The sequence below is a fragment of the Lolium rigidum genome, chromosome 5 (genome assembly GCF_022539505.1).
Source record: "Lolium rigidum isolate FL_2022 chromosome 5, APGP_CSIRO_Lrig_0.1, whole genome shotgun sequence".
Taxonomy (NCBI): domain Eukaryota; kingdom Viridiplantae; phylum Streptophyta; class Magnoliopsida; order Poales; family Poaceae; genus Lolium; species Lolium rigidum.
Window position 1 is genome coordinate 159,303,366 of NC_061512.1, and position 18,400 is coordinate 159,321,765.

Genomic DNA, 18,400 nt, shown 5'->3' on the forward strand with positions numbered 1-18,400 from the left:
ATTATACGTTTTTTCGACGTCGTATGCACAAGTTATTGCGGTTTTACCATTTTTCAAAACTTTTTTGCAAAAAAAGTGAAAATTCAAATTTGTTAATTTTCCCTAATAGTAGGTTGCATAACATACAAGAATATGAAAACATTTTATTTTTTGAATTTTCTATCATTTTCTTTTCTATTTTACAGTGTCAAAAAGGCGATCCACGGGGGGGGGGGGGGAGCTGCGTGGGGGAGCAGAAAAACCTTTAGTACCGGTTCGTGACACGATGGTACTAAAGGGGCCTTTAGTACCGGTTCGTGACACGACGGTACTAAAGGGGGCCTTTAGTACCGGTTCGTGTCACGAACCGGTACTAAAGGTTTTTCTGCTGACGTGAACCCTTTAGTACCGGTTCGTGTCACGAACCGGTACTAAAGATCCTTTGGAACCGGTACTAAAGGTGTGGACAATGCAACCGGTACTAATGCACCCTTTAGTACCGGTTCGTAAGGAAACCGGTACTAAAGGCTTAGACGGAAGCCCCTTTTTCTACTAGTGAGTGTTGAAGTGGAAATTGGTCGTTTATTTCTGGGGTTTGCTGTTTGGGTTCACTGAGATTTCTGAGAATGTGTTCCCATTGTATCATTTGCGTGCCACCTTCACAAGCTAATGTATGTACCTGTAAAAACCTTTTGGAACCATTCTTTATGAAATCCTGCACTGTCACAAGTCAAAATCACCACATTTTCTGCACACCACATCAACATAGCTGATTGCTTGCCTTAGGCTACTAGCTGTTTGATGCAAATACTATGTTGCAATATAGAGTGAACACTTCATATTTCCTGGAAATCCAACATTTTTGGATATCATATTCTTTTTTCCAGTCTTAGAATGAAGAAAATTAAGCAAGGTTTCTTGGGCTTGTTTGGTTGCTGCCCTGTGTTTCTTGCCTTGCCAGTTTAGCCTGGAGGTGGATTGTTTGGTTTGCGGCCTGGCCTGGTGGAAATTGAATTACCCATTGGATGATGCTATGACCTATTACCTAATAATAAATGAGCTAATGTTTCTGCCAAAATTTTCGTCCAATTTTTATTTGGACGGATTTACCCTCCCACCTAATCGCATAATACTGTCTCTGCCATGGTACCGGTTCGTTTATATTTTTCTTCTCCGTCTCTTCCGAGGGCGAGGGCGGTTATGAGCAACGGCCAGCCGTGGAACCTGCGCTCCCACTCACTGTCCGACCCAGCTCTGCTGTTGCGCCCCAGAGGAGCCGCCACCTCGACGGCACCATCCGCAGCAGTGGAGCACGATGGGGACCGGGCACCGGTGGGGAGAACAGCGACGGCAGAATACGGACGGGCGGCAGCGGACCCTAGGGCAGCGGCGCCCTACGCCGGAGCTCGCGGCAGAGAGACGAGCTGATGCGCAGAACATGGCGAGCCAAGGAGGGGAACTAGCGCCGGCGTGAGGATGCGGTAGGTGGAGCTGCTGGTGGCGGACGACATGATCAACATGGGCGGCGGGGCAGATTGGAGGTCGAGGAGGCCGGTGCAAGGAGAGTCTTCGACATGAGCGGCCATCGTTGGCCAGGACAGTGGGAGCCGGCGGCGGTAGCTTCACACGCGCGCGCGAGAAACGTGAGGCTCACGAGAAGATGGAGATGGGGTGCGTGTGCGGCTGCTGGGGTCAAGCGAGAAGATAAGGTTGAGTGGAGGGCCTCCGTTGACTGCTAGCTGGGCTTTAGCTAGGCTAGCTTGTTAGGCCTTTTGGCTGGCTTGTCTAATGGGGTTTTACCCCGTACTTTTTTTTAAAAACCATAGTTAAATTTAGTCCCACCTTGCTTTTTAGCGTGGAGTTGCACCGGTTTATATACACTAGCGACCGCCTATCAGCGAGCGACTTGGGAATCACAGCTGAACGGGAAAAGATCGTTGGCTTAGAAATCACAGCAGGATCCGTGGGCTTTGCACAATGAAAGGAGTAGAAAAGAGCAAGCACTTGTACCGAAATTAAACGGACCAAGGATGAGGCGTGTGAGCTTTGCCTAACACGAGCATGCAAGACCATGAAAGTGCACAACAGTCGCCATCAGAGATCAACTGGTCGCCCAAGTAGCGAAAGGGCCGCAGACGAGGAGCGTGCGCTCCAGTAATTCGTGCAAGAAGGGCTGGCGGCCAACGGGGCCACGCTCCAGGCGAGCCAATACGAAACCAGCGCGCCGCTCCGGCAATTCACGCGTGCCGCCATGGCTGATTTGGTTACTCGGCGCCCCTAGGTCGGCGAGCGCCGCCGTGACGTTGCTCTGCTCCCAGCTTTGCTCTCCTCTTCGGGCGTCTACTTGGTCCTCTGACTTTTCTTGCTCCTTGACGTTTGTTGATTAGCTTGTGTTGTACCTATGACAAAGTTTTCGCAGACTCACGTCCGAGCACCACCAAATAGATAAATAGGACAAAAAAAGGAGGGATGCCGACCCGTTGGAATTACTCTAATATTGGTGGAACTACCACTCTTTGGATTCTGAATTTTGCATTCAAATCTTAAGTTTTTTACCAATCATTCAATAATATTGAAATGATGATATTGAATTATTCTTATCAATCCATCTCCTACTCCATTCAATATTTTATGGGAAAAAATATGGAACTAAACTACAAACAACAATGTATAATTTGACATGCCAAGACAATGTTAATATATCAATTACAATGAGTGAAGGTGGTGCATATCACTAAGCAAGCAATGTGAGTCCAGTTGGTCCGCCATGCCAAGCCTAGACAATGCGGAACACAAAATTCCTCAAAAAGGGCCTTATTTATTGTAGGAATTGTAAGATAAAAGTTTGATGAATTACATGATATAATCATGTTTAATCTATTGTAATTTAGGCTGTTGCGTTTTTTCCGTTGCAATGCACGGGCATTCTTCCTAGTTACCTCAAAAAATAAAAAGATAACCTTTCTTTGTTGAACATGACTTAGCATCCTAGGCAGCAGCAAGCAATGTCCAGGCGTTCAAAAGCCGATGCCTGGACTGCCCTGGTCCCTGGACCAGGCTAATGATGTTGTAAGTTCTACAGGTCAGGCTAGAACGGCAAGGCAATTTTGCTCCTGGACAGCAACCAACCATATATGCAAATAAAAAACCATTATCTTCAAATCTGAAGTGACACATACATCAGAGTTCTTTGAGCAAGTTGTTTCTATCTAATGCAATGTGCTCATTTCTGCTTGAACTCTGATCCTGCACCATTGGTTCAAGAGCTCTATGATCAAAATACAACATCAAAATCTTGCCTATGCTCAGCTTATGATCACTTCAAATGTTTGGAGTCGAGGTTAAGGCAATATACAGTAAGTTGAAACCCTGCTGAAATCCAATTAAATGTGGTAGGTTCAGTTAGCATTTGGTTCTGATTAATGTATCTTGTACTGGCCAGCTCCACTCAACAGTGGAGTCAATTCAAGTTAGTATCCAACTTTAAACCAGTAGCTGACCCCAAAGGAACTCCACAAAGGGTAAAATGGTTAATATTCTTGATATTGGTATCATCAATTATACTTCTACAACATCAAAATTATTTATTGTTCACTAACAGATGCAACTACTTGAAGAGAAAAGTAGTGTATGCAAATTGCAAGTGTACAATCTGTTCATGTATTGAAGAGAACAATGTACGTGTCGTTACAAAAGCTTTTTCGGAAGTCAGGCATATGTTATATCGACAACGGAAGAAGCATTCTTTGCTTACTTCTCTTGCGCTTTCTCTCTTCCATGGTTAATCTCACGCATATAGAAAAAGTGCAGCACTACATGCAAAGAAGAAAGCAAGTCGTATGAATTTGAAAGAAACAAACAAACACATGACTTTTCCTTTTTATTCATTCCTCATGTACAATCTGTTGCTACTACGCTCTGCACTGATAGCCTGAAAAACCGCAAACTACCAATAATTGCTGGCCAACCATGTACATAGGGCTGCTTAGTGCTCAAAGCCAACATCACTCTGATCTCTTAGCTCGATCAGGTCAGGCCATCTATCTTGGCCTGAGCACGAGTATCAACTCTCTGGATCTCGCCGATTTTAACAGCTTAGAACCTACATTATGCTGCAACCGGGATCCTGTTCTTGATGCTGGTAAGCCGGAGCAGGGTAGGAGTAAACAGGAGGGTAGGACGGCGGCATGGCGTTGTACTGCTGGTACGCAGGGTACAAGACCGGCGCCACCGCATTCTGAGGGTAGCCGCCTCCACCAGCGCCGCTACCGCCCTTGGAGCTACCACTCTCCTTGCCACCAAAGCTCATGCCACTGCCACTGCCTCCACCATCCGCTCCGCCGTATCCGTGGCCGTTCTTCTTCTTTTCCCCACCGTACCCGGAGGTGCTGTAGTCATCCTTCTGCTTTTCCCCGCCGTACCCGTAAGCGCTGTAGCCATCCTTCTGCTTTTCCCCGCCGTACCCATAGGCGCCATAGCCGTCCTTCTTCTTATCGTCGCCGGACGAGACGCTAAGGAGCTCGGCGTAGCCCAGGCCACGGCGGAGCACCGTTGTCAGCGTGATCGGGTCGACACCGTCGCCGATGATGATGATCTTGTCACCCTCCATCGTTGCGGATGTCACGCCTGCAGAAGTCAGTACGTGCTTGTTATAATTAGGAAGAAGATAACACGATGGATTATTATGGATTAAATGTTATCGGTGGCTTGTTCGTACCTGCTATGCCAACAGCGGCCTTGAAGGCTTTCCTCCTCTTCCTCTCATCATCCAGCGCCAACTTGAGAATAATCTTTTGCTGCAACAAATAAGAAAACATATTCAGATCGATGAACAAAATTGAGCAAACTGAACACTAGTCCTACAATAGGACAAGCAGGGCTTAGTTAGTAACATACCTTAACCATCTTGCAACTTGCACAGAATCTCGCACAATCTCCACTGACTTGTGTGCTTAGCTAGCTAGCTTTGACAGTACACTAGCAGGACTAGGCGACTAGCTACTTGAAGAGTTTCTTTTGTGTTATGTGACAAGTGAAGGAGATGAGCCGCCTCTTATGAGCAAGAAGACACTCTGCTCTTTTTATAGGCAGGCAGAAAGATAGAGAGGGAGAGAGCAGAGGGAAGCAGCAAAGAAGGCTCTAGAGAGAGAAAGGGTGGCCAAATAGAACAAACAACCAATCAACCAATCAAACAGTGCATTAGCTGCTGAATAATTGACCCGCCAGGGACTGTGCCAAACGACCAAGCTGGCTGATGCTCCTTCAGGAAGCTCAATATCGAATCAGTGGTTGATACGCTATGGTCGGTGCTAGTGCGGCAGAAGTTTCCACGCATTTGGTCCAAACACAAGACAAAGCCAAGCCACCACACAGAAGATATCTATGCTAAGCTATGATGGCTTGGTAGTGCTGAGCTTGTCGAAAGAGGGCCCTAGCTAGTCCCAGTTATTGGTTTGTCATTGAATATTTTTGCTTTTATTGTGCGATTACTGAACTCCCCATTTTGTCGAAAGATGATTCTGAATTTTTCACCCTTGGCGTCTCAAAAAGGTGTTCGACGAAAAAAAAGGGGCTGCTCATCTCTTGCATTTTAAAGGAAGTAAAAGTGAGACACATGACATTAGCCACGTTTGAGAATTTGGAGCACTGAGTTTCACTTTCGGCACAATTGTGACCCTACATCATACTTTTCCAATCGTGTTTATAAGATTTACAAGACAAGAGCCATGCTGTCAAAACGGAAGGTGTAGGTAGTCAAAGAATCCGTTTGAACATAGATCACTCTTACTTAATGGTCCAAACACAAAACATAGCCAAGCCACCACGCAGAAGATATCTTTTCTAAGTTACGATGGCTGCTACTTTGGTGGTGTTCAGCTTATCGAAAGAGGGCCCAGTCCCACTTATTGGCATGTCATGAAACATTTCACTTTGATTCTGCGACTATTGAATTCCTGGGACTATCAGTAAAAGCCATTTTGTTGAAGGAGGATTCTGAAATTTTCGCTCTTGGTGTCTCAACGAAGTGTTCGGCAAAGTGCCGGGTCTAATAAAAATGGTTTAGATATTGGCGCACCTGAGCCTCACTTTCGGCACAATCGCGACCTTACATCATATTTTATCCAATCGTGTTGATAAGATTTAGTTACAAGGCAAGAGGTATGCTGTTAAGACCCAAGATGTAGGGAGTCAAAAATCCGTTTGAACATAGATCATTCTTACGCACTGGTTTACAGATTCTGAACTTTCCAAAATGTGCATAAGAAAATGTTTGTTGGGTGCAAAAGCTCTTTCGAGGAACACATATGATTTGTCTACTATTCTGTTAAAAAAAGATCTGTCTATTATTTAACTGGTTTTTCTCTCTTAGACAATAGATATCGTTTCCGCAGGGTATTACAAGATAATTCATCACAACGCATTAGGTACTGCAAACTCATCCTCAGGTGATGTCTTCCATTAAATGTCCCAACATCAAACCATTCCTAACTATGCACTTATATTTTTGGGCAGAATTATTGGAGGGACCCCCAAAAGATCTAAATTATAGTGGGCACCCCTCATGCATCATTTTCAAGCATGAACAGTTAAATTTAATCTTGTGGGACAAAAACGTTGGCTGATAAAAAAGAGTTTATAAACTAGTAGCTGTGCCTGGGCAAGGTAGCTGTCCAAGCTGACGTTACAGCATGAACTGTTTAGCAGTCACTGATTGGCAACAGAAGTAGAACGTTAGTTATTTATATTCCAGCATTAGCACTAGAATAAGTTCGCTTTATAACGTTGCTTAGTGTGAACGAACAAACCAAAATAAAAATTTGTGAAATTTTCCCCTGCGATTTGGTCATCAGATAGTTCGCTCCAGCTGTTGCACTTTATCAACAGATCTTTTCTCAAGGTATCCTTGACCGCAGAACAGAACAGGTAACGATCGCGCGTTTTCTCAGTCCAATTTTCAAGAACTTTTGAAGAGGGGATTGATTCTCTCTGAATAAACTGAAATATCACGGCTTCGTGTGGTTCAATCGAAATCCTACTGGTTCTTCAACTGCGCGTCACATATAGCTTCATTTACCCAAAAACTTCTTTCAGTTCGTGCAGAAGAACTTGTTAAGGAAAACTCCTAATTAAGGAACCGAAGAGCCGTTTTGCCACCACAATTTCTTGCTTCAGGTTTAAGTGTTTGCCTGTCTGTCAAGTTAACATCGAAATCAGCAGTATTTGTCCACGCCATGATTTGGTCCCTGTCCTTGTCCAGCCGGCCTAGCTTGTGGCTACACCGTAGCCTGCATACTTGGCGACGTAACGGTGGACACGTGAGAAAGAAGAGAAGACCCAGCGTCACTATGGTCTCCCATTTTTCATCAGCCACAGGATATAGGGAAAGCGATAGCCAAGAGCCCAAGAGCATGTGCTAATTTTGTTATGGCATGAGGTAGCCTAACTTGAACTTACAAATAATAAGACTAGATTACTCTCTCCGGGTCGTATGTCATGTAACACCATTTTTCACAAATTTGCCAGTACGTTAATCATCGAAATAAAAGTTCCATAAAACCTCGCGCAATACACACCTAAGTTTTTTCTTTCTAAAAAGCAATGTCCTTGTCCCCTGCATCAATTGATGCATGCAGCCAAGTTGTATGCATGATTAAATGTTACTTAAGGTCACGTAAGTTAGATCAAACTTTCAAAACTTAAACTACAAGTTCAAGATCAATTTTGATGCAGGATACATTTAGGAAGAAATCTGAAGAAACGTTGTTTTCGTGGTTGGCAAGGTAGTTGAAAGGTGTTTTCACAACTTGCTGAAGGCATCTAGGTGATATTTTTTGCTTGCGCTTGCTGAGTACGGTTTCGTGTAGTTTTCATTTTTCACAAGCCATGCAGTCTCTTGCATGACTTCTGTCACGTGTATATCATTTTGTTTTTGTTTCTAAAACACCGTTTATAATCCGTGGACACCCATACAGGCATACACATAAGTTGGCAAGTCACCCATATTGCGAATTTGTGATCAAAAGTTGGCAAGTCACCACAAACCTATCACCGTCAACGGGTAAGAATGAGGCATGCATGATATAATCGTGACTAATACTCCTAGTGTATGTGGAATACAACTATAGCATGCATATCAATTCACTAGCTAGCATAGAGAGACTAGGTGATCTTTTTATATGTCTCTCTATAAAGAGGCGAGTCTTTCGCAAGAGGCGTTGAAAGGGAATCATGGTTTCTTGAGTAGGATCAATAATTATAAAAATGATTTTGGGATTAATGTATGCACCAAGTAGGATTAAACGGTCTTCAAGAGTTTGTGAAGATCCTCGTAAGTGTGTGAGAAGTTGAGGCTCTTGCTTAATGCAAGGTGAAGAACTATCAGGAGTGAGTGCTAGAATGCTTGCATTTTTAAGGCCCTAACTTGCAGGTGCATGTGGGTGTTTGCTTTGATTATTGGACTGAAATTCCTTGACAAAGCCATAGGACCTCTGCTAATGATCTAAACTTCAAGAACAAATATTTATGTTTTTTTGGAAACAGGGCATCCCCAGCCTCTGCATCAATTGATGAATACTATCTATTTATTAAATTATTATCAAATAGTATTTCAACTTATTATAAATCAAGGATCATTTAAAGTCTCAATGTGGATAAGCCACCTAAAATGTCTAAAAGAAAACAACGCCGAGCTAGACTCATGTCAAGCGCCGTTCAGACCGCCAGCCGCACTATCTAAATAGCCCATAATAAAGCACACACACCAACTCTAATGTGTCATTTAACTTTCTTGGCTACTCCATTTAGCCAATTTCCAAATAAGTTGGTAATGTTAGATGGAGGTGGTGCATTAAACATTTAAACGTCATATAAATTATCCTCCATATAATTCTTGCAAAGGGGCATGAAACGAAAAGATTTTGTATTGTACGTCTCCTCTTAATCACAAAAACAAACATTCATGTTTGTGTCTACTTGATTTGTTGCTTATATTTCACAATCTTTTAAGAAAGTCCCTTCACTTGTAAGCTAGGTTGAACTTTGAGCCTTTATATATGACAAAAAATATCCATGTTTTGGAGTAGCAAGATAGTAAGATTTCAATTTGATAATGTCATATTCAGTCTCCACTTATATATAGTTAAAAGCATGGATCCATTAGGCCTAGAACTTTGGCATTAGCTTCGTTTACCTCCAAGAACTGATAATTCATTGGATGGGTTTATTCGTAGCCCACCATGTATAAAACCCTAAGTTTGATGTCTTGTGCATCTTACTAAATATTTTAGCGAAAGGTGATGTCTCATGGATACTAGGTTGCAACCGATTGAAAATGTTGCACATGATTTGTTCAACCGGTGAGGCTGACGGTCTGGCAACAAAATTATATGCTGCTGATTTGAAAAAAATGCTGCTGCATAGGCTTTTCATGTTTTTTATTTTTCGCTAATTGTTCCATGCATCCACATTATGTAATTTTTAAACTTGTAAATATTTTATACTGAAACAATAGAATAAACATAGTTTATTTTGTACTGAAACAATAGATGTCCCATTGGTATGTAATTGTGAATGATAATTTCATCAAACTTAAAGCTCCCCAACCCACATTCTCTTTTTGTGGGTGTGTGCACCGTACGTTGTATATAATGGAAAGGGTGCAAGAGGATCCCCGACTCCCTTAGGGGGGGGGGGGGGTCCTGTTTTGCGCTCGACGCTTGCGGGGATGCCATCGTGGGCCGTGGCCCACCGCCAGATCACCTTTCTTCCTCCACATCCATCTCCTCGTTTCTCCCGCCGATTTTCATAGCAAGAATCCTTGGCCGCCCCGTCGGCTGTGACCGCTTGCCTTCGCCACCCGCGGCCAGTGCCGCTCTCGCGATGCCTCGGCGCCCCGCCCTGCTCGAGCCACCACTGATCCACCGCCACCCTTGGCTTTCCTACCTCCCCCCCCCCACACACCTTCTCCGGTGGGCCGGCCATCCCACCCACACCCGAAACCATAAGACCAATGCTGGCGAGTCCCCGCACCCGAACCCTGCACCCAAAACCCTAAGTTCCTTTCCTCTCCTTGGTCGCCGATGCCGCGGCTAGCCGCGCCGTCCCCATCTCCGGAGAGGTCCTTTCCACGCCCACGCTAACAACGTCGTGGCTAGCTGCGCCGTCCCCACCTCTGGCGATGTGGTCTTCTTCTTCAACTCTGGCATCACTGCTTAACGGGCCAGGCCCATGCGCTCGGTGGGGTATGCGTTAACAAGACATCCTTCGTGCTGAGCGTCAAATAAGATATGCCCTCCACGTGAGCATCGGCCCACGGTTGGGGGCCTTATTGGGCCTGCAATGTGGACGACCCGCACGAAGCAATAGGGTTTCCTTCTAGTCGGCGATCGGCCACCCCCGTCCGCTGCGCTCACCCAGTCCCACCGTAGTCGTCGTCTCGTTTACCACTGCCGCTAGCCAGCCAGCCATGGGGGTCTCGTCGAAGCGCTCGCCTTCTGCCATGGAGAAGGATCTTGTCCCCCACCCAATCATGCGGGCCGCCCTCGAAGGCAACCTCCGCGTCCTCAAAGGTATACGCCTTGCTTCGGCGCCTCCGCTGGCTTCTCCCTCAACTAGCATTCACCCTTTGCCCCTAGGGTTTATTTCTTTCTTAATTTGACGGTAATGTGGCGCGCGCGCTCAGAGATGGCGACCGTCGTGAAGAACGAAAGCGGCATCTGGAACCGCGCGCTCATGCTGGCGGCGATGGAAGGGCGGCTAGACGTCTGCAGGCTGCTCGTCGAGGATGTCCGCGTCGACGTCAACCAACCCATCACTGACGACGAAGGTTCGCCCGCCTCTCTTCGCTTCGGCCCACACTAGCTAGGAGCTGTATCTGGGAATTTCGGTCGGCAGCCGAAATCTATTTATTTCAGTTTATGTGTGAATAAACTGGACACCAATCGGTAGCTCAACTTACTGGAACTCTGGATCGAAACGAAATGCATGGGTTTCGGTTATCTGGTGGATGCAAAATTGGACACCCAATAGCAACTCTGATGAAATGTCTGTCTCCCAATTAATTTTGTACTTTGGTCCGTCGATGGCAGGACTAGCTAGCGTACTAGTTGGATTCCTCCCAGAACCTCATGTCCGTACGTGCTCTGGTTTCAGGTAACCACACCGCAGTGTGTATTTCTGCAATGCTTGGGACAGCTGCTACCACGAGGTATCTTCTCGACTGCGGCGCAGATCCGACGGTTGCTGGAAGTATGGGAACAGCTCTACATGGTGCTGTGCTGAACGGTATGCACCAATCCCACTCGAGTATGGAGGATTCCTGTTTTTTGACCGCCCGCAATCTTGTCACCCGGTGCCATGGAAATTGAGCATTGACACCTATGACCAATCATGCCATTTTTTTTTCCATATTAGCCTTCTTGCCATATGTTTCTGTATGATGTCCATCGTCAAAATGATCTAATGATTGCACCAAAATCAATGACAGAGTTCACGTTCAGCCACTTGAGGTTTCAAAATAAAGTCTTGTTTGCTCTAGAAGGTCTTGTTTGCTCATAGGCTGACGGTTTGTTCTATAATGTACAAATATAAATTAAAGTTTAAATATCTGTATAAGGCTGATGATTTGTTCTATTTCCAACATCTGAATATACAAATTAAAGTTTAAATATCTGTATTCTCAATATTACGACATTTAGAAATTTGTCTTAACAGGAAACTAATACCTGGTCCCCTAGTTGACATATACTTTATAAAACCTACTTTGCAGGACAATATGAAACCATTGAACTGTTGCTTTCAAGAGGAATTGATGTGGACCTATTTGACTCTGTGCATGGAACCGCGTTGCATGTTGCAGCTTCTAAAGGTGAAGCTGGCACGGTGAAACTTTTGTTGGAGCACCATGCAGATGTAAGCACCAGTTTATTTGTTCTCCCCTTGGCTGCGCTAACGTAATCCTTATTGTTAAGGCCGTTAGGCTGTGTAGCACCCATCTGAGACTATCTCACATTGGAATCTTAAATGGAAAAATTGTGGTGTACCCTCTGTGGTACTTCTGCTTCACCATCTATACTAAGCTACACATATATTCAACATTTTATTTACTACATGTAGCTCTCTCAAAGTGAAACAGGTTCACCTTGTCTGCAGAAGTGAAATATGCTAACTCTGACTCTGTTTTCTTACGAATGGTCTTTTTTTTTCTCATTTTCTCCTTCTACAATATAATAAGTTGACATCTCCACTTTCCACAGCCTAACAAGGTTTTAAACCTTGATTCTACCCCACTGGGTTTGGCCATACAGAATAAATCATTGGAGTGCGTGAGGCTACTCCTTAAGGTCAGTAATCTTTGTTCATATGGAGCTTTCTTAAGTAGCGTAGTTTGCGGGCACCTTCCTTTTCTTTGTGCGTAATTTTCTGTGTAGATGGAATCTCAAGCGGTGATCAGATAATAATTCATGTACGCAGGCTGGTGCTGATCCGAATTTCTTGTACTATAATGGTGTCACTTACACGATGGTGGCGGCAAATAATGGCTTACCTGACATCATGAAGTGCTTACTGGATGCTGGTGCTAATCCCAATACTCCAGATGGTGTGAGTTCAGATGTTCTCCAATTTTCCTGCTTTGGAATTTTTTTTTTGGAGGACTTAGCTAAGCTTCATCATACGTATTTAGTGAGGAAGTTGTTCCACCTTTTATCATGCCATTGTGATTTTGTGAAGTTCTTATGTAGCCAACTAACTACTTGTTGAAATGTCTTAAACTTCCAGTTCTAATACGAGTCATGGTATCAGCATTCAGCAACCCTTCCCATCCCATATATCTCACACCCACAGGGCTTAGCTATACCATCCGTGGTTCTTTTTTACTTCCAGTTTTTCAAGTAAAATAATACCGGTGTATCGTACTCTGTGTCTTCTACTATTTCAAATTGAAGCACGTTCAAGTTCTCATACATTTTTTCAACAATGTCCTTGTAATCGTTGTGTCTCATTGTACTTCAAGAGTGGAAGTTTACTCCTGTCAAAGGATAATTTATTGTTTAGAATCTACTGTGGTTTTTTGCTTAACTGTGTATTTAAACACAGTGTGTTGCTGCACTTAAATTAGAGATGTAATAATCTCCAGTGAATGTTGGGATTAGTTACTATCTGTAGTGCAATGAGACACTTAATGCTTCCATACGCGACCAACCTTATGGAGGCCTGGTAAATTGAAAAAGACAGTGTTGCGCGAGGGGCTGCACGATGCGGCATGGAGCAATGAGACAGTAGAGTGGAGCGCTAGTGCAATGACCGAGGAACCAGAAACGGATCCGTGAGACGACATAGAGAGAGAAAGGTGGAAGGAGGCTGATACAGTAACGCCTTCTTGCGGTCATTCTATTTAGAATCCGTAGAATCGTATGCACTAACAAAATAGTGTGGTGATGTAGTGGAAACACACGAGAGGCAGAGCAGATGATTGAGTGCATGATGGGGCCAAAGTCAAATATTTGTCTTCTCGTGGTCGTGCTCTATGTGTGTATCTAAGATAAATAGCACCCTCACCCTGGCAAACATAAGTGGAACAGAGCGGTAAGGTAGTGGTGGCAGATCTATGCCATGGGAGGAGAGAGCACAGGGGAGGATGAAGATGATGTTAGAATTAGCAACACATGAGATATCAGAGCCAACTGGCATGCGCCATGGTGACAGGAGGTAAAGCCATGGTGTGGCAGAGGAAATGATGCATTGTGTTTTTGCTACTTTTGTATATATGGTTATTTAATATCTATAGCAGTGCATGGGTACTCTGCTAGTTAATTATTTGCAAGTGCAGTTGCTATTTATGCTGATGATCTAATGCAAAATTAACCAACTCTTCTCCTGCAGTTTGGTACAACTGCAATTGAAATTGCTGCTCTTCATGGCAGAAGGGCTATGGTTGAAATGTTATTTCCGTTAACTTCTCCTGTTTCAACTGTGCCGGATTGGAGTATTGATGGAATCCTTTCACATGTGAACATTTTTAATTTGAACCCGAGAGTATGTGATTCCTTACATCTGTACTTGCGGTTGCCGAATGTTATTTATCGTCATTGTAGTCTTATTGTTCAGTAGTTCTTCCTATGCATACTAATGATACTCATAAACACTGAAAATGTTATGTTCAAGCATACCCATGCTGGGGGATGTGTTGCATCTTATTAGTGTCTAAATGCAGCATCTTGTTTATGGATTTGACATATTTGTTCTGACCACAAATATTTCTTTACCAGTTTAAAAATCCGCTGGCACTGGAAGCGAAAATAGCGGAAGTGAAATCAGAGGCCACAGAGGCTTTTAGGAGAAAGGAATATATGAGAGCAGCAGAGCTGTATCATTATGTAAGTCATTGTGCATCATGTTGATTGTTTCAAAGCTGTTGCGATTTTCTAGAATAAAAACTTGTGTCTATAGTTTACTTTTCATGCTACCTTAATTTGGCAAAATCTGTTTATGCCAGGTACTGAGATTTTTATTTAACAAGTAGACCACCTTTACTTTGTTAGCTAGCAAGTATGGCAGAAATGCATTAAGTGTGATCAATGGTTAAATGGCCTCTGTTCTATCATGTAAAGTTGTAAACTAGTTCAATATCCCTTCTTTGAGTACTCGAGATCTTTCCAAAATAGTTGGTATTTTTTTTGTTTCACGGTCATATATTTGAGAAGATATATAATACTATGTGTGTTCCTGATATATGTCATTTGAGGGTCTTGCTGAACAACTAAGACGCATGTAATGTATTGGAAATACTCCCTCCACCCCAATTTATGTTGCGCATAATTTTGCGTGAAAGTCAAACTTTGTAAAGTTTGATCAATTATATAACGAAATATACTAACTTTTATAATATGGAATCAATATTATTAGAATTACAGTGAAATGCATTTTCATATTATATACATTTCATATCATAGATAATAATAATTTTTGCTATATAGTCTGTCTAACTCTATACAAAGTTTGACTTTGACTAAAACTTATAAGCTAGATATTTTGTGATGGAGAGAGTATGTTGCTATGCCCTGTGGGCCATACCCCCTAGATCCATAGGCAGTTTGCGCTTTTAGAATTTTCGTATTTCCTTCATCTTGTTTTTTGCACATACCCATTCCACGTCTTGGATGAAATCAATTATACAGTGCCGCCAAGTCTAGACTTGACTCTTAATAACTCATTGCCTGATATGCATATGGTATAAATGCCGTATAAGCTAAATATGAATTAGCTCATCACGGTCAGTACAATGCTGCATAGTGTAGAAACATAAAACATGCAAAGCTCAAAGCTTGATCTAACTCACAGTGGATAGCATATGGTTATATGCCATCGGACGGGGTTAAAATATCACACTACTCGTATAATATTTTTGTTTTGTGTTCAAAATCAATTGCCAATTTCTTTGCAATGTCCATCCCTTTGTTTGGTTGATTGCCAGCTTTTGGCGTTCACGGGCCCCTTTTCCCACTCTCAGTTAATTTTCTTGCCAATCTAGTGCATGGTAGCAACCAAACACCTACCGAAAAGACCATATTAGCGCCCTTCATTACATCATTTATTACGGTTAGAATGGGATGTGTTACTCTACTCCATTGTAATAAAAGGCATGTGAAGTATCTAAAGAGGTATATAACCACCACAAATCCATCACTCTATTTATAATCTCAACTCCACATAACTTGCTGAATGGCGAAGTACATAGTAGATGATCAACTCCCAATGACATGTATGGGTGCTTTAGATCGGTGTGTCCCTATGGATTTTCAATCAAGATTGTTTTCAATGTACCTTTTATTTTCATTCTGGTTGTCCTTATCTCTAGGACCGGCTAGTCATATTGATGTACTTATGCTTAAAAAATAATAAACGGTGTTGATTACCAAATTTTTTTGTAGTACATGATATTCAAACGAGTATTATAAAGTAACAAAAGGTAAATTATACAGCAAGTAACTCCATGGAACTTTCGTTGATCATAAAGGAAATTTGTCTTCTGTTTCAGTTAGATACATGAGTATCCATAGAGGTATTGAACTTTTCCATATATATTTTGCAAAGATTGAATCGTCAATGAATTTTAATTTGCATTCAGAAGTTACAAGTTTTTATTCATTTATAAATTTGTGGTTACCGATGGTAGGCAGGTCGATTACCAGCTCTTGGTGAGACAGGCAGAAAGTTGTCTCCTGATGTATCTGGGTACTTTTGTATGTAAGCGTTCCAAACACAAGATGCTCAACTAACTCATAATAAACTCGGTATGTGAATGGTGTACTGCAGACACTAAAACTTGAAGATAGAGTAAAAGAACATGCGTTCTTGCTGGCAAATAGGAGTTTCTGCTTCTTGCGCATGGGAAAAGGAGAAGATGCTGTCTCCGATGCTACTAAGTGCATAGAGTGTCTACCTTATTGGCCTAAAGGATACTACCGACAAGGGGCAGCTTATATGTTACTGAAGGTAAAAATAGTAGTTGGCTAGTTGCATTCTGTTTTTCATGATCATGGACTTGGTCATCTGCTGATGTGTACTTACAGGACTACGGAAAAGCATGCAAGGCTTTTGAGGATGGCTTGAAGCTAGACCGTACAAATGTTGATATTAAGAATGCTTTAAGGTAATTTTTCAATGTTTTCTTAAAATCTCTAATTTGATAGATGGCTAATGCTGCATTGCCACCGGTTGGGCGGGTGGCTATGCCCCCCCCCCGAGGGCCGCTCAATTGAGCATCTAGATTCGGTCTCCATTGTACTGGTTTCCCGCCGCGACAATCTAATTACCGGGAGCATCAGCTAAACCTCTGTCTTAGGTACAGGTCATGAATGGCCGGCACATGCCAAGAGTGGCAGGCTGTGGCAGTGCTCATAGGCGCGCCGAGTCTTAAGTCTTAACTAACCTTAGCATCATGTGGTCTCCCTTGAAGTCTGTCAGAGTACCAAACATCGTTAGCTCTCGTAATGCACGTTTGGTCCGAGTAAAAAAGAAAACAAAATCATGTGTGTAATGAAAATGTGCAAGAGCTCTATTTGCCTCTGCCATTCTGTGAGTCGCTTCCTTTTTGCGTATGGCACCCCCACTCCCTTTAGCAGCATCTACTAATTGGGAACTTAATTTGAAAGCCATATTTCGACCCGGACGCGTTTGAGATGCTTCTCCTAGCGGCAGCTACCGATCAATCATTTCTATCCTTGTCTCTTCCTCCACGGTAGACAATGGTTTTTGTTGAAGTGAACGTCGCAGGCGAGGGGCTATGAGAAGCTCGCTGGGTTAGTGCAAGAGCTAACATCGCCGGTTCCAGCAGCCGCGCTTCCATCTCCCTGAATTGAAACTTCCTCAGGGAACGATTATTTTTCGTGATCTTACTAGTGCAAAGCTGAATACCTTCTGTTATGATTAATCTAAATGACATCAATTCCTTACTCAACATATTGTTGTTACAGGGAAGCCCAAGAGGCATTGAAGAGTGCTGATTGCGTCGAAAAAAAGACCTATTTGGAGTGAATTAGCTGAAGAAATTGATCCGCTCTTTGGAACGGGTCCGTGTGTCTTTCTTGACGTCTGGCGTCACTCACCGTTTAAATAGGGCCGAATGAGCTCAGACTATAGTAGGAGTAATGTTAATTTCAGTTCTGCTTTTTTGTTTAGGGTGAAGCGTCAACAAAGTGTCAAACTGGTTATATCTTGGGCGACTCATTTTGCAAACGATACGTATGCGAATCTGGCTTGCGGAGCTGTAGGCTCCTATGTACGGTGGCTTGTTTATGCTGGTGTCCACATATGAGAACTTACGAGATACTGTGTTTTAGTGTTGGCAAATCTCAAATATTCCAGAATGCACAATAACTCCGTCTGATTCATATTACTTGCCACTAGTATGGATATACCTAAAATTAAAATTTATTTAGATATATCTATATTAGTGGCAACTAATATGGATTGGATCGGATGGAGTAATATTTACATTTGTTTTTAACCAGTAGAAGCAACGTTGCTGAACCATGAAATATTTAATTTGTGAAACTACTATTTTTTATTTTTTATTTTTTATTTTTTTGGATCTCACAAAGAAAATAAAACATACAACAATCAACTAACAGTCGTGAGAAACATGATATGGTGCTCAAGTTTCGATGAAAAAAAATTCCACGCTTCAATGAAGTAATGAGGTTCATCTACATCAACCAAGTTAAGTTGTCGAAGCATATTAAATTGATGCACTAACCACTATCCCAATAGTTGTTGAGGTGCCATATCGGGTCAACCCGCTGCTCTGGCGTCATCTCTAGGAGGTGATGGTACACCTTCATAGTCCGCTGTCACTGGTGTGCACTAGTGGCATTGTGATACCATCGACATTGAAGTACCAACTGTGCGCGCACCTCGTGTT

General features: G+C 42.9%; 2 protein-coding genes across 2 annotated transcripts; one reads left to right on the forward strand and one right to left on the reverse strand.

Moving 5' to 3' along the window:
- Positions 1-3,840: 3,840 nt before the first annotated feature.
- LOC124656601 (keratin, type II cytoskeletal 2 epidermal-like) lies at positions 3,841-4,796 on the reverse strand. Its single transcript, XM_047195314.1, has 2 exons — positions 4,697-4,796; positions 3,841-4,605 (listed from the first exon to the last, which is right to left on the reverse strand). The coding sequence occupies exons 1-2, from the start codon at positions 4,794-4,796 to the stop codon at positions 4,082-4,084; spliced, it is 624 nt and encodes a 207-aa protein (XP_047051270.1). The 3' UTR covers positions 3,841-4,081.
- A 5,648-nt stretch (positions 4,797-10,444) lies between these two features.
- On the forward strand, positions 10,445-17,514 carry LOC124656602 (ankyrin repeat domain-containing protein 50-like). The gene is made up of 11 exons (XM_047195315.1): positions 10,445-10,547; positions 10,661-10,804; positions 11,131-11,262; positions 11,747-11,889; positions 12,234-12,320; positions 12,451-12,579; positions 13,861-14,013; positions 14,247-14,354; positions 16,294-16,473; positions 16,551-16,630; positions 17,454-17,514. Exons 1-11 carry the CDS (start codon positions 10,445-10,447, stop codon positions 17,512-17,514), a joined length of 1,320 nt encoding a protein of 439 aa, XP_047051271.1.
- The last annotated feature ends 886 nt before the right edge of the window (positions 17,515-18,400 follow it).

Bases quoted from the DNA above. Each gene is read 5' to 3' on its own strand.
- LOC124656601 (XM_047195314.1), bottom strand. From the start codon at position 4,796: ATGTTTTCTTATTTGTTGCAGCAAAAGATTATTCTCAAGTTGGCGCTG. The intron at 4,606-4,696 runs GTACGAACAAGC...TGACTTCTGCAG, and splicing joins GGCCGCTGTTGGCATAGCAG to GCGTGACATCCGCAACGATG.
- LOC124656602 (XM_047195315.1), top strand. From the start codon at position 10,445: ATGGGGGTCTCGTCGAAGCGCTCGCCTTCTGCCATGGAGAAGGATCTT. The intron at 14,014-14,246 runs GTATGTGATTCC...TTTCTTTACCAG, and splicing joins TTTTTAATTTGAACCCGAGA to TTTAAAAATCCGCTGGCACT. The intron at 16,631-17,453 runs GTAATTTTTCAA...TTGTTGTTACAG, and splicing joins GATATTAAGAATGCTTTAAG to GGAAGCCCAAGAGGCATTGA.